General features: G+C 47.7%; 1 protein-coding gene across 1 annotated transcript in view; it reads left to right on the forward strand.

Annotated features, from left to right (window-relative positions):
- EPS8L2 (EPS8 signaling adaptor L2) overlaps nt 1-7,773 on the forward strand; it is a 49,587-nt gene extending 41,814 nt beyond the window's left edge. Inside the window, exons 16-21 of the mRNA XM_041716490.2 lie at nt 1,448-1,559; nt 2,288-2,395; nt 3,238-3,379; nt 4,473-4,656; nt 5,057-5,189; nt 5,527-7,773. Coding sequence (XP_041572424.1) covers nt 1,448-1,559; nt 2,288-2,395; nt 3,238-3,379; nt 4,473-4,656; nt 5,057-5,189; nt 5,527-5,598 — 751 coding nt within the window. The 3' untranslated portion in view covers nt 5,599-7,773. The remainder of the gene's footprint in view (nt 1-1,447; nt 1,560-2,287; nt 2,396-3,237; nt 3,380-4,472; nt 4,657-5,056; nt 5,190-5,526) is intronic.
- Nucleotides 7,774-14,191: the final 6,418 nt, after the last annotated feature.

The following is a 14,191-nucleotide window of genomic DNA, read 5'->3' on the forward strand; positions in this document are numbered from 1 at the left end:
CCAGTTCCAATCCCCTGCCAGGGTCAGGGCCACCTTCCACTATCTCAGGTTGCTCCAGGCTCTGTCCAACCTGGCCTTGAACACTTCCTAGGATGGGGCAGCCACAGCTTTTCCTGTGCCAGGGCTGCCCCACCCTCATAGGGAAGGATTTCTTCCCAATATACCATCTAAACCCACCCTCTGACAGTGGGAAGCCATTCCCCCTTGTCCTGTCACTCCAGCCTTTTCCCCAAAGTCCCTCTCCAGCTCTCTTGGAGCCCCTTTAGGCACTGGAAAGGGCTCTACGGGCTCCCTGGAACTTTTTCTTCTCCAGGTTGAACATTCCCAGCTCTCCCAGCCTGTCTGTGTAATGCTCCAGCCCTTGGAGCACTTCCTGGTCCTTCCTAGCCTCCTCTGGACATCCTTGAGGATCTCTCCATTCATCCCAAAGCAACCAGAGGTTGCACAGACAGAAGCTGCCTACAGGGGGAATCTGCCCTAAGGGAAGGACACACACAAACCTTGCCCTGCTGGAAACACAGGGCCAGGGAAGAGCAGCCCGAGCTCCCAGTGCTGCTGGAAAACATTTCAGTTGAGGAAGGAGCTTTGTTTCACTGGAGACAGCAGCTCCCCCTTGGCTTTAGGCACAACCAAAGGCAAAACCACTTAATAGAGGCTGAATAAAACAATATATTCCAGTCCTGCCCACCTCTCCCCCAGGGAGCTGACAGGGTGCCAGGTTCTGACAACTCTTAATGAGACAGAATTCTAGAAAATGGAGAAAAACGCCTCCCCTTTCTTCAGAAGTCTTGGAAAGTTCACTTTCAAACCCAGAACCAACTAGGCCACCCTTTTGCCTCAGGTTTTTTTCCCAAGAGAAAGACGACTCTTCCACCTTTCAACAGCTTCAATGCTCATTTTCCATCACCTGTTACTCCCTGGTACAAAACCTTCATCAAAGTACTTTTAGTTTGGAATTTAGAGGCTCCATCTGTTTCTTTGTTTACATAAGCTCACACCATGAAAATTGTCACATCTCTGAGTGTCACCAAACTCTTCCAGACTTCCACATGAATCTTCTGCTGTGACTTGACACATCACTTTGCAGGTATTTGAGTCAAGGTTTCAGCTGACCATCCACTTTTCTGTTACCAGCACAAGTCTGGGAAAAAAACCCTCAGGCCTGACTGTTTTTTCGTGGTTTTCTGTTCTAATCTAATCTAAAATATTTATAAGCTTTACTACAAGAATTCAAATCCACAGCAAAAGACCTTAAATCCAATTGTATCAGCAAAATAACTTATTTTTCTCATTTACCCTGTCATTGGTCCTGGTAGGAACATCAAGTGGTAGAGATGTAGTGTGGAACAGGGAAAATACTAGGATAATTTCTCTTCTCCAATTTCCATTTTCTTGGCCTTGTAATTGGATGGGCCTCCACTAAATCTCCAGTTTTTCTCTCCTGCAGGAATTTTGAGGCCCAGGGAGCGGCCGTGCCCAGGAGATTTGCCAAAATCCGCTACGATTTCACTGCGCGAAATGCCAACGAGCTCTCAGTGCTGAAGGATGAAATCCTGGAGGTGCGTGACCACTCCTGGGAAAGGTGTGTCCCCTCCCCTTCCCAGGGGCAGGAGAGAGCTCAGGATACCAGCAAGCACCAACTCCATTTCCCTGCTGCTGTCTCAGCAGTGACACAGAGCTTTGCTGGGCTCTGTCACTTCCTCAGCTCAAACACATCGGTCCCATCTTAACCACAGTGAGGAGGGAGGACAACAACTCCCTGTCGTGCCCTGCTCATCCCCTGCTGGGTCTGTGTTCCATATTTCCCCTTCCCCCTCCACAAGGAATTTTTTACTCTGAAAAACATCTTTTTCATTACCTTTCTGTTCCTGCAGCTGGAGAATGTGGGACATGGGCTAACACTGATCTGTGACCTAGGGAAAAGGTTTCTGTGCAAAATGTATATTTTTAAAAATTTATTTACTTATTTTAACACAAAAAGACAACAGAAACTCAGTCATTGGAAAAAAGATATCTGGAGAAACAGGGACATTACGTAGCAACTATGAGTTCTTCAGCACCCAGAGGCACTCTCCTCTTCATCCTTACGATAAATTCTGATGCCTTTCAGAAAAAGTTTCAATCCTGGATTACATCTGAGAGCAGCAGATCTAATCAGAGCTCCTGGCCTCAGTGATGTCCTTCTGGCAACTTCACCTTCTGGATGGTCCATCCCCACTATATACTGGTTGTGTATGCCTGAAATCCCATGTTCCCACTAGCAGATTTATTTTTGTCTCTCTCTCAGGTGTTGGAAGATAATAAGCAATGGTGGAAGTTGCTCAACCGGAGTGGACAGGCTGGTTACGTTCCATACAATATCTTGGATGTGGTGAAACTGGAAGAGCTTGAACAGGTCTGTAGTCAGGTGGTACCTGACTGGTACCAGCTGCAGGGCATAATCTGCCTCTGGGAATAATCTTGTCATCAGACCTCCCTGGATTTCTTAGGATACTATGCACAAGTCAGGATGAACCCTCAGAAGTAGAAAAAATCAGGAGATTCCTGAGTCTCCTATGATAAAACTCCCATTTTGCCATGATTGCCTTCCCAAATAAGACCTATCCTTCCCATTTGTGCAGCAGCCTCCTGTTTTCCAAATTTTTCCATGTCAAGATTTTTGTTGGGGGTTAAATTAAAGGACACTTCCCTCAGCCCAGTTCAGTTCAGCAGCAGGAACACATCACTCGAGCAGAGGCAGATGGAAACACCATCTAAGTGAGAATTAATACTGCAATTTGCACTACAGAAATGTGGAGCTGGAGTGTTCTAAACACCCTAGGGATGCATGGAATTGCTTCCCTATTTTAGTATTGCAGAGTTTGGACAAAACCAAAGGGGGCCCAACAGGCTTCTGGATAAATCCTTGCTAGTTTAATCAAAATGCCAAAAAACTTCCAGTCTGCTTCAGGCCCTTGGCAGTGGTCATGCTTCACATCCCACCTATGGAGCAGCGAGGCTTTGCCTTCCAATGGGATTGAACATGTTTAGCATGTCTAGGAATTCCCTCACACAAACTTCAGACTTTGCCTTGGGTTCTTCATTCCCAGAAATTAACTTCTTCCATGCAGTTCCACCTGAGGTCTCATCAGCCTCACATCAACACTAGGGCAACACAGCAGTTTGTCCCTCAAATGAAAATGAAAAATGGCAGAAAAAAAATTATTACTTTTTTTTTCCTTCCCCCTTTCTAACCAGTCTAACCAGAGGTACAAAGGAGACCTGAGCCCCAGGGGCTATGGCCCATCCAGTCCAACTCACAAGTTGCCTGCCAGCTACGCAGGGGATAAGTGGGGCAGTGAGATGTTATCACGCAACTCTCCACATGACGCCAAAGAACGTAAGTGTGTGTCCCACTCTGTGTTCCACGCTGGGGTCCCCTGGGTTTGGGTTCTCCGGGACCAGCCCTACTGCAGGGGCTCCCCTTCACCCTTCAGTGAGCAGAAATAGAAAAGCACCAGATCTGGAGGCCGTTGCAGGTAGGACAAGAGCCAAGAGAGCAGCCCTGGAGCTTGTGACACCTCCCAGGCTCTCAGACAGCCTGGGATGAGCAGGGTAATAAGTGATCACTCCATTCCTCCTTCCTCCTTCCTCCTCCTCCTCCCAAGGAGAGAATTTCCTTTCTCTTTCAAAACATTTAAGTGTGTCTAAGGAAGAGCTCAGGTCAGTCCCTTTCTCTCCTTTCCTTTTGCTCATATCCTGCCACACATGCAGTGCCTGCCTGGCTGTTTCCTTTCTGTAGTTCCACAGAATTCCCAGCCAAACAGGAGATCCACATCCCTCCTTCACCCTGTACATGTTGTGGGGGTCACAAAGAAGGAGAGAGACCAGGGGCCCCGCTCTCCTCACCCCTTATCCCACCCTGTCCACTCTTGGAAGCAGGAGTCCTTTTGGGACAATGGAAAGCCCTGCAATACAAGGACACGAATCTGTTCCTAACACCGAGTTATTCTCCACAATCCTCAGGAGTTTCACAGGGAAAGTGACACTGGATGAAGTGTCACTGGAGTTTTCCAGAATCACAGGATGGCCTGGGATGGAAGGGACCTTCAAGCTCATTTCATCATGAATGTGTTCCTCACTCCCAGTTTGTGCTTCCTGCTACTTCTGTTCCGCTGTGGAGCAAAACCTGCAGCTCTGGGATCAGCAAATCACTGATTAGAAGTAGCAGAGAGCACTGAAAAGGTCTCAATCCCAACTGTGAATTGCAGATTCACATAGATCTGTCCTTCCACATCAGGCAACAGCCAAGGGGTGATGGGAGGAAAATAAATGGCAACACAGGAGCACAGAAAAATGGGAACCACTTTTCTGGGCTGAATTTAAATAAAAATGCTGATCCACACCCCCATTTTCCTTCCAATTTCCCCACAAACACATTTAATGGGATTTTTGACTGAAGATTTTATTTCATTCCCTACCTGTTTCTACAGAACTTATTCACCAAATGGATGAGCTGAACGACGAGCTGCTAAAGAAGATCACAAACAATAAAATTCAGCCTCCTCACAGGAATTTCAAAGTGGAAAAGCCTCAGCAAGTTTTTGTGCCCCTCACCTTTGAATCCAGCACTGAAGAAGTCAAAGCCTGGCTGGAGGCCAAGTCATTCAGCAAAGAGTAAGATTTGCTCTATTGCCACATGAAAAGCTCGTCCTTCCCTGGAGAAGGAGCTGGGGAGGCTGCTGGCACCATCTCACCTGGGACAAGTCACTGGGATTTACTCACAGAGCCTGTGTTGTAAATTAGATTTCAACCCTATTAAATCCAGGCTCTATAACCAGGATTTTCAGAGCCCAAATTCACTCCCTTTCTTTCTTATAAACATTTTCTTGGAGAAAAATAATCAACAAACTAATGGCCTGAAATGCCACTTGAATCACAGCTGCCACCCTGGCACAGCCCCAGGGCCTGTGATACGATCCCAGTGCAGCTCCCAGCCTCCCGTCTCCCACTCCTCACCTCTGGCATGGGGCCACCTGCAGCACAACCATCATCTCCCCACTTTGTGTCTCCCCAGGACCGTGGAACACCTGGGCATCCTCACCGGAGCTCAGCTCTTCTCCCTCAACAGAGAGGAGCTGAAGAAGGTGTGTGGTGATGAGGGAAACAGAGTGTACAGCAAGATCACGGTGGAGAAAAACCAGCTGGAGGTAAGTGTTTTTCTGGATAATTCCTGATGGAATGGGGGGCTGTACCAGCAGTGTCATATAGATCATTAAAGAGACATTTTAAGAAACACAATGCGGGGGGAAAAAATGCAACCAAACCTACACAAGCAATAAAATACATGTAAGAATTCTGAAGTGTCTTTTAAGCTAAAAGGCCCCAAACCCATAAGATTCTCCTGTATCCACTAATTAATCTGCTTTTTACTGATATCACCAATCCCTTTGAAACGAGCTCTACTCCTACAGCATTCATTAAATACTGTCATTTAACTACAGCTTGAAATTCAAATCCAAACTTCCTGTTTTGTTTTCATTCCAGAAAAGCAGAGGGGAGTCAGAGCTCCAAGAAATCATGAAGCGCCGCCAGGAAAGGATTGATTCTGCTAATTAAAGTCTCTCTGCTTTATTTCAGCTCTTAGCCCTAAGTAGTGCAGCAAAAAAGGGAATGAAAGCAATTATTCCCGGCCCAGGCCGGAGGCAGCAGAGCTCCCCTTGGGGTCCAGCTGCCATCAGAGTGACAATTCCTTGAACACTGTTGGGAAGGGTTGACAATGATACCATATCCCGCTGGGAAAGGTGTTTTAATTTTGCATGAAGTATTTTTTTTATAACTATATATTTTATACTGAAATTTTCCATGCATGCAATCAGAGCAGGATTCACACGGGGCTGGATGTACGACAAGGCTGCATTCAAAGACCCCCAAAGTTTTCTCTGAGGGCTGTCCCTGCTCCCACCCCTCGCTGGCAGAGCAGGCGTGGCACACAGTCAGGAGAGGCCAGCCCCAAGGCCTGGAGCCTGTCCCACAGGAATAAGGCTTTGGAGCCCTGCAGGGGTTTGGGTTTAAGGAAAGGACATTGAAGCTCATCCTGTTCCATCCCCCATCGTGGGCAGGGACGCCTTTCACAAGGCCGAGTTGTTCAAATCCTGTCCAGCCTGGCCTTGGGCACTTCAGGGATGGGGAGTGACCTAAGGCAGCCCCATTTCCATTTCCTCCTCAGTGCAGGTGTCCCCTGCAGCCCAAGAGCACAGGCCCGGTGACAACTCCCTGTCCCCTCCTGTCCCCCCTCATTGGACAAGGCTGGAATGGCAACACGCATTCCCAAAGTCTGGCTGCTTCCTTAAATCCACAGACCAGTTAGTGCTGTCTCTGAGCAGCTGAAATGAGCTCTCAGGGCCTAGAAATGAGCAGGAGTGACACACAAAGGGATCTGAATGTGGACATGGGTGAGTTCCACCTGCCCACTGCTGCTGATGGGCTCAGGGCAGCTGTGCAGCCCTTCCCTGGGCCGCTGATCCTGCACTGGAATGTTGTGGTGCTGCCAAACCCGGCCTCAGACCAGGAGAAGATAAGCCCTGACCATTTGCTCCCATCCCAGGCACACCCACAGCCCTTCCCAGGGTGTTGGTCACTCATCCCCACCTTCACGTTTCCACTGTAAAAAGTCAGCTGAAATGATTCCCAAATAGCTGAAACCCTAAAGCATGCTGGGAAAGGCAGGTTTAACTCCAAATAAATGGGCACAAGAAAAACAAAAATCTAATTTAACGCAGGATGTTGCTCTTGACTTCCTGTTGTCCTTCATGAAGTTATGTGCATTTGTATATAACAATCTGTAAATAGGGGGTGAGGAAAATCTCTCTCCCTAGAGGCAGATATAGTGATTATACTTCCAAAATTTACTCACAATTTCAAAACTCAAGCAAGCAGCATAGTTCCTGTCCACAGCAAGTTTGGCACATTGCTTTTCTATCTCTATAAGTGACAGACCAACCTGATTGCAAAGCAAACACAGCTCCAGAGCTGCCACAGCCAGGGACAGTTGGGTTTTCTCTCTCAGCACATGCTGAGTCTTTGCCCAAATTTGTGTTTGTCCTTGCACATTTAATGGAAAAAGCTTTAACACAGCATCTGGGGAACTTGTGTCTAAATCTGAGAGCACCAGTGCACCTCAGTTTTGGCTTTATTCTTAAGTGTCTCCAATGGATAATCTGTTTTCTTCATTTGAAAGAGGACACTGCTGGCACCAGCAGAATTAGGGTGCAGGCAGGGGGGGATCCTGGGTTTAGTCACAGCCTTGCTGGGATCCGAGAAGGGCACTCACCTTGTCAGGGAGGGATGAAGAGGACAATCCTCCTGAGAAGCCCTGGCTCTGGATTAGGTTGGAGAAGGGAAGCAGGATGGCAAGCACAGGAGGTGAAAAATTTCTACAATGAAAATAAAAACAAATGTTGAGCTAGGAAACACCCCACCTTCTAGTCCTGGGGTGTAGAGGAAGGCAAACCACAGGGAATTACAGTTACCTGGGATTTCAACAGGAGTGTACATGACAGCTCTGTAAAGCTGGGAGCCACAGCAGCACTTCCTAAAACAGATATCTCAGCAGACCTTATTGCAGAGGTCACTTTTACAAATTTCATGCGACTGAGCTGTGCACCTGATCTGTTTGTACTGCCTGCAGACACTGCTATAAAGTACTGTACGTGATGTAACTGAGCGAAGGAGACAATGATATAACCATGCACTGTACAAGAGTTATTAAAATAGTTAAGTTATACTTATAAACCCATCTCTGTCTCTTTTACTGGGTTTTCATAATGGTTTGTCACTGACAGTCTCAGAAACTCAGCAAAATGTCTGAAACCACACATTTCCTTTTGGGTTTGGGGACTGACATTCAACACGAAGGGTGTTATGGCCTGGATAGCTGTGTTTTAAAAACGGGCTAAGCATGACAAGGCTGTACAAAAGCACATTTGTGCCCATCTGGAAGGGGAATGACTGTGGCAGCTGTCCTAGGTGGAACAATATAAAAAGAGGGAACAGCATAAACTCCTGACTCAGGGCCTGTTACACAGATTGTCTGATTCCAGCCAAGAGCTGTCCTCAGTTTCAGGAGGCAAAAGTTTGTTTTTTCTTTCCCCCAATAATTAAGTTACTCAGTTGAAATAACTGGTAATGCCTTTTGTGGATGTTTTGAGGAGTTAAATTTCCAAGTAGGACCACACTAACAAGATCAGCTCCTCTACAGCCGAAATAGTTTAGGCAAACCAAGAGCCCAAAACAGCTGCCCTGCTGGGTCGGGGGCTCTCTCAGCGGCTGGAGCTGTGCCCGACATTTCGAAGCTCGCCACGACGGCAGGGGAGGGAGCGCAGAGCGCTGCGCTCCTGCAGCGGGGCAGCAGCGCTGCGGCTCCGAGCCGCCCCTCACGGCCGCCGCCCCTCACGGCCGCCGCCCCTCACGGCCGCCGCCCCTCACGGCCGCCGCCCCTCACGGCCGCCGCCCCTCACGGCCGCCGCCCCTCACGGCCGCCGCCCCTCACGGCCGCCGCCCCTCACGGCCGCCGCCCCTCACGGCCGCCGCCCCTCACGGCCGCCGCCCCTCACGGCCGCCGCCCCTCACGGCCGCCGCCCCTCACGGCCGCCGCCCCTCACGGCCGCCGCCCCTCACGGCCGCCGCCCCTCAGCGCCGCCGCCCCTCAGCGCCGCCGCCCCTCAGCGCCGCCTCCCCTCAGCGCCGCCTCCCCTCAGCGCCGCCTCCCCTCAGCGCCGCCTCCCCTCAGCGCCGCCTCCCCTCAGCGCCGCCTCCCCTCAGCGCCGCCTCCCCTCAGGGCCTGCCCGCCGCCATCTTGCGGCGCCGGCGGCCATGAGGGACGGGCGGCCTGGGGGCGGGTCGGGCGCCGTGCCGGCCGTGGGGAAGACCCCCGGGTGGTTCTGAGGACCCGCGACTCCGTGGCCGGGAGGTCCCGGGGCCGGCAGAGCCCCGGACAAGCTCTGCTGGGGACAATGGCGGCGTCAGGGTCGCCAAGGCGACCGCCCGGCCCGGGAGCAGCCAATCAGAGCCACTCTCCCTCCCGATGCCCCGCCCCGGCCCCCGGAGCAGCCAATCAGAACCGCTTGAGGACATGCACTCAGTCTGAGAGAAATAATTTTGAAAAAAATTCAGCCTGCTGGACAGTAAAATTCCAAATGAGTTGCATGATCCTAGCAATTCCAAGTACACTTCATGGATAAGCCACAAGAGGTTACAGGAAAACACCCAGCAGCACATCCAGGAAAACAACTTTGAATTAATGGATAAAATCATGGTTTATTTTCTTTTGTGCAGCACTGCATGTCTTTGATTTTAGGATTCCTAAAACTGTTACATTCTTGAAAACAGGCAAGTGTTGGCTAATTTATAGGCAAAATTTGTGATATAAAAATATTTGTGGTGTTATATATAGGGTAGATAACTGAGTTAGATACTCTGTAATACATATTATATATATTTTAATATATGTGTACAAGTACGTATATTTTTTTATATTTTTTATATGTGCACATACAAATTTTACATCACACACTCTACCTGTCTGGGAGCCTTGCTGGTGAGCTCCCAACTTGTTCCTGAGGAAAACTTCAGGCAAAAGTTACTTGGTTTAACTGTTTTCTCTTTTTCTTAATCATTATCTTACTCTGCTGGAATAACTAATAAAGCCAGTTGTAGATGTCTAGTTTCAAGTGGGACCAAGGAGCTTTTCTGCACAATCCAGAGTGGATTTTAAGAGATTTATTAGTCCAGGAAGTGAGAAATAGGATTTTGAATGCTCCTGGGCAGTGAGTCTGGCCAGAGATCCGTCCTAACAGAGCAAAAACCCCATGGCCCAGGGTATCCAGGGTTCTTGGAGGTGGAGAACTTAATGGCAGCAGCTGTGCCAGTTCAACTGATAACATAAATCAAATACTTTCCTAGAGGACTGTTTTTCCTTGATATGTGTAATTACAGGCATACTTTTTACTCTCAAGTAAGTGAGGCTGAGGTTTTTTCCCTTAAAATTTAAGTGTCTAGGTTTTAGTTCAGCTCCCCTGGCCAGGAGCAGTGGGGTGAGTGTGGCAGTGGGTGAGGGCTGGAGCTGAGACTGCAGATTTCATCTGTGGCAGCAGCCTAGGGAAGGGATCAGACATCTCCTGGAACTGCCCAGACTGCAGGAATTGAGGGGGAACTGACCTGCACAAGTAATTCAGGCTCCCACAGAAAGCTGCTGGGCCGTGGTTCCAGGCCAGGAGTGTCAGGAACATGGCATGTTCAGTGGTTAATTTCCTTGGAGCTCTTGGGATCAGGATGAAATGGTGTTCATGGCCCCTGGGAAAGCAGGGAGCAGGATCAGGGCTGTAACTGTGCCTCTTTCCTGCTCTCTGCAGGTCTTCCAGGATGCCCCGGAGTGCCCTGGCTCTTGACAGTTTAATCTGTGTGAAATCGCTTCCCGTGCTTGGCTCTGCAGCTTTCTGCAAGAAAGTATTAATTCCCTACTCTGGAGATTATCTCCAGTTTTACCTGTTATTGTTTCCCCTATCTGTTCACTACTGATTGCCTGATTTTTACCTCAAGTATGTTCATTCTCTACCCTAAACATTACCTCAGATTTTATCTCAAAGCTTTCCCTACCTTTGCACTACTGATTGCCACAGTTACTTCAAAATATTCATGCTCTCCACTAAAGGACACCTCAAGTTCACTCCTAAAGTTTTCCCTATTTATGCACTACTGATTATCTCAATTTTTACCTCAAATCAGCCATTCTCTATGTACAGATACTGGACAGTAAACCATACAAAGATTTTAAAGTCTGCATCAGGAATAGCAGAAAGTTTTCCATGAATAACAGAAGTTCCTTTTTTCCATCCTCAGCCTGGGACTGCAGGGCTGAATCTTTGCAACCGAGAGACAAGAGAGTTATTAACACTTATACTTCTTAAATGCTGTCATTTCCCAAACAACTGTGCCAGCACTGAGCTACTCCCGTATGCCTGCAGTGCTTTGGGGAGGAGCAAGATGACATCCCATTTCTGTCTGCAAAAATTTCAAGATCATAAAAAGTCATTTCCCTTCTCTCTCTCTGACCCATAACCAAAGCAGCTGTGTAGAACATCATGGACTATTCATGAGAGGGATGATTCAGTTGTGGGGGCAAAAAAAAAAAAAAAAAAAACCAACCAAAAAAACCTAAAGAAACAAAACCATACCAAATTTCAAGTTGAAAACACACTGCTTGTTAACAGGAGCACACAAGCTCATTTAAACACTTACTGGAACTGCTCTGTGCTGCAATTAAAAGAGCCAGCTCCCTTTAGCTGTCTTAAGAGGCCCCTCAGTGGACATCCCTTTCCTCTATGCTAATATTTAAATCTCTCCCAGGAATTTCCAACCCCCTACCCTGCTATCATCCCATCTCCAGATCATAGACCCCAACTTAACTTTTGGATGAGTGGCAACATGAGACTGTATTGAATGCGAAACAAGTCCACCTCAGCCACTGTGGAAGGCCCCATAATTGCCAGGCTAACCTCTTAGTCAGCTGTAACAAAGAAAACCAAAATTAATGCATGGGTTTAGTGGCACGCAGGCCAAATCCCAGCATGTCAGCTACTCACCATTTCTTAAGTGTCCCCAGGTCCTTAAGTCTCTGGCTTCAGCCCAAGGTGAAGGTTGTGGCATTACAATGGACAGTTGGTTTAGTGAGAGACAAAATTATGTGGTGTTTCTGTCAGCATATTTTATGCCTTAAGGCATGTAAATGTATTATGCCTGTAGAAAAGCCTTAGGGGACCAGCCCCAAATGGACACTGTTTCCCTACCATGCTACCTTCAAATCCCCTCCTAGCAATTCCTAACCTGGTATCCTGCTCACAATTCCCTCTCACAGTTAACAGTACTCAACTTACCTATCAGAAGCCTCAAACTCAGATGTTGTCTCTGATATGGGATAGGTCACTTTTGGGACACAAAAAATATGCTGGGAAAATTTGAAGTTTCATAATTACAATACTCCTAAGAAAAACAAGAAGCAGAAAAAAAGAGAAATTACAAAAGCACCTTGCTACCCCTGAACACTCAGCCAAAAATCATGAACTAAAATACTCCCTGAAAAAAGCTGAGATGACCTGAAAAAGCCTCTGAATTAAGATAAGACTAGAGGTCTCATACTACTCAACCCAAGGGAGGAAAAAAACCCCATTTTTTTTGAAGAGCTGGGATTAATATACCCCTGACTGTGCCTACCTCTTGTTCCCACAATGCCCGGGAAAAGGGAGGTGGCAATTACCACAAGGGATAAAAGTGATGAGGAGAGCAGCAGCTGCTTGGTTCCTCTGACTTGAATTCAAGGTCAGTAAAGAGTTCTATAGATGCCTTTTTCTCTACTACATCTACATTGACCTAAAGGCCAAGTAGCAGGTAAGAAAAAAAAGCTTCTTGGTTTGGCAGCATAGATAGGAAAGTTGGATGATTTGTTGTCAACTTAAGAAAAAGAATAGACTCTTAAAAAGCATTAGGGTTATGTATATGCTGGGCTCACTCCCTTGTGAGAGATTTGGTGGCAGGGCATAGGTAAAAACATCCTGAAGTACACATTTCAACTCTTAAAATGCTGGAAAAGGGGAGGCTTCCTTCCACTGAACCCCTTTAAATGAGGGGACTGGCATGTTTACCTCTTTAAACTGATACCATGGCAATAAATGGGCTCTCCCCTCTGAATCCCCTGAAATATTGGAAAACTAGAGATTTTCCTTACTTCAAGTGTCTTAAACTATAAAAAGGGGGATTTTCCCCCCCTCAATTCAAAGCCTTAAAAAGAAGGGACAAGAGGGCTTTCCCCTCAATTCAAACCTTAGGATTGCGATAATGTGGGAATTACTCTCAATTCAAACCCATAACACAGCATTGTCAAGGCTTTCCCTTCCATTTAAACTGGAAAATAAGGGAAAATGGGGGTTCCATGTCAAGTGATACCCCTAAGAGTATGGAAAAGATGAGGTTTCCTTCAAGTGATACCCTTAAAATCACAGGGGGAGGGGATTCCTGCTCCATTTAAACACAGACAAATATGGAAAAGGAAGTTTTTCCCCCTCAGTTTAAACCCTTTATCTCCTAATAACCCCCCCTTTTTTTTCTAGGGGCACTGGGGAAGGACTGATAAGATGAAAGAGGAAAGTTGAATGTTTCCCCCAGGACCATACATGCTGCTCCACCTGCTCAGATGCTGCCCCTTGGCATGAGGGCTCTTCCCTTGAAAGCACCTGGAAACATGAGAAAGGCAAAATTAAAACGATGTTTTCTGTCAGAAACTGAGCATCTGTGAACATAAATTTTGGACAAATTAAATAAGGTGACTTTCCTAGAATAACTCCAGGCCATGGATATCTCTTCAGTGCAGGTGATAACAGGCAAGAGAACTACAGCAAGCACAGGGAGACGCAGTCAGGGATGGGCACTTCCTAAAGAGCCCTGTGCACCTGCCTGCTCTTTGCCCTTTATTTGTAAAGAAGGGGGTGGCAGCTGCCCAGGAATGCTGCTCAGGGACACGGGGCCTTTGCACACAGAGCAGGTGAGGGAAGTTGTGAGGAGAGAGATGGAGAGAACAAAGAAACAGAGCCTGTTTTCCTTGTTTCTGTTCCTCAGTCATGGAAACTCTGGAAAGAAGGACAGATCCATGCTGTGAGCACTGCCCTGACTTTGATGGACCTTTTTTCCCTTTGCTCAGGGCTCTCAGCTCTGTCCTCTCCAGAGAACTGCTGCAGGAGCATACCCAAGTTAGTCACAATCCAGGGATGCAGCCATTCCAGAGGGGGAACAGTTGAGAGTAATTTACAGAGACTTTTATCACACACAAATAAACACTGAGTTTGACTTCACTGAGCTGCAGCACAAAGCTGCTCACAGCAGGCAAAGGCAAGAGGTGCACACAGCACCACTGGAACAGCACTGGGGCTTGGAGGAACACAACCCTGTCAAGTCAGGGGATGGCATTTGGGAACAATCCTTGCTGGCTGGACAGGATGCAGGCATCAGGCCTCAGTCTACAGCAATAATTCCTGCTCATCCAGCAAGTCCCTGCAGACAGTTCAGCCCCAGCAGGAGTGGCATTTTCTGCCCCTTGCTCTAACATTAATTGGGAATGAACACTGGTACTGTGGAGAATCAACACAGAGAAGCAACCCTGGTG

Source organism: Taeniopygia guttata, chromosome 5 (genome assembly GCF_048771995.1).
Source record: "Taeniopygia guttata chromosome 5, bTaeGut7.mat, whole genome shotgun sequence".
Taxonomy (NCBI): Eukaryota; Metazoa; Chordata; class Aves; order Passeriformes; family Estrildidae; genus Taeniopygia; species Taeniopygia guttata.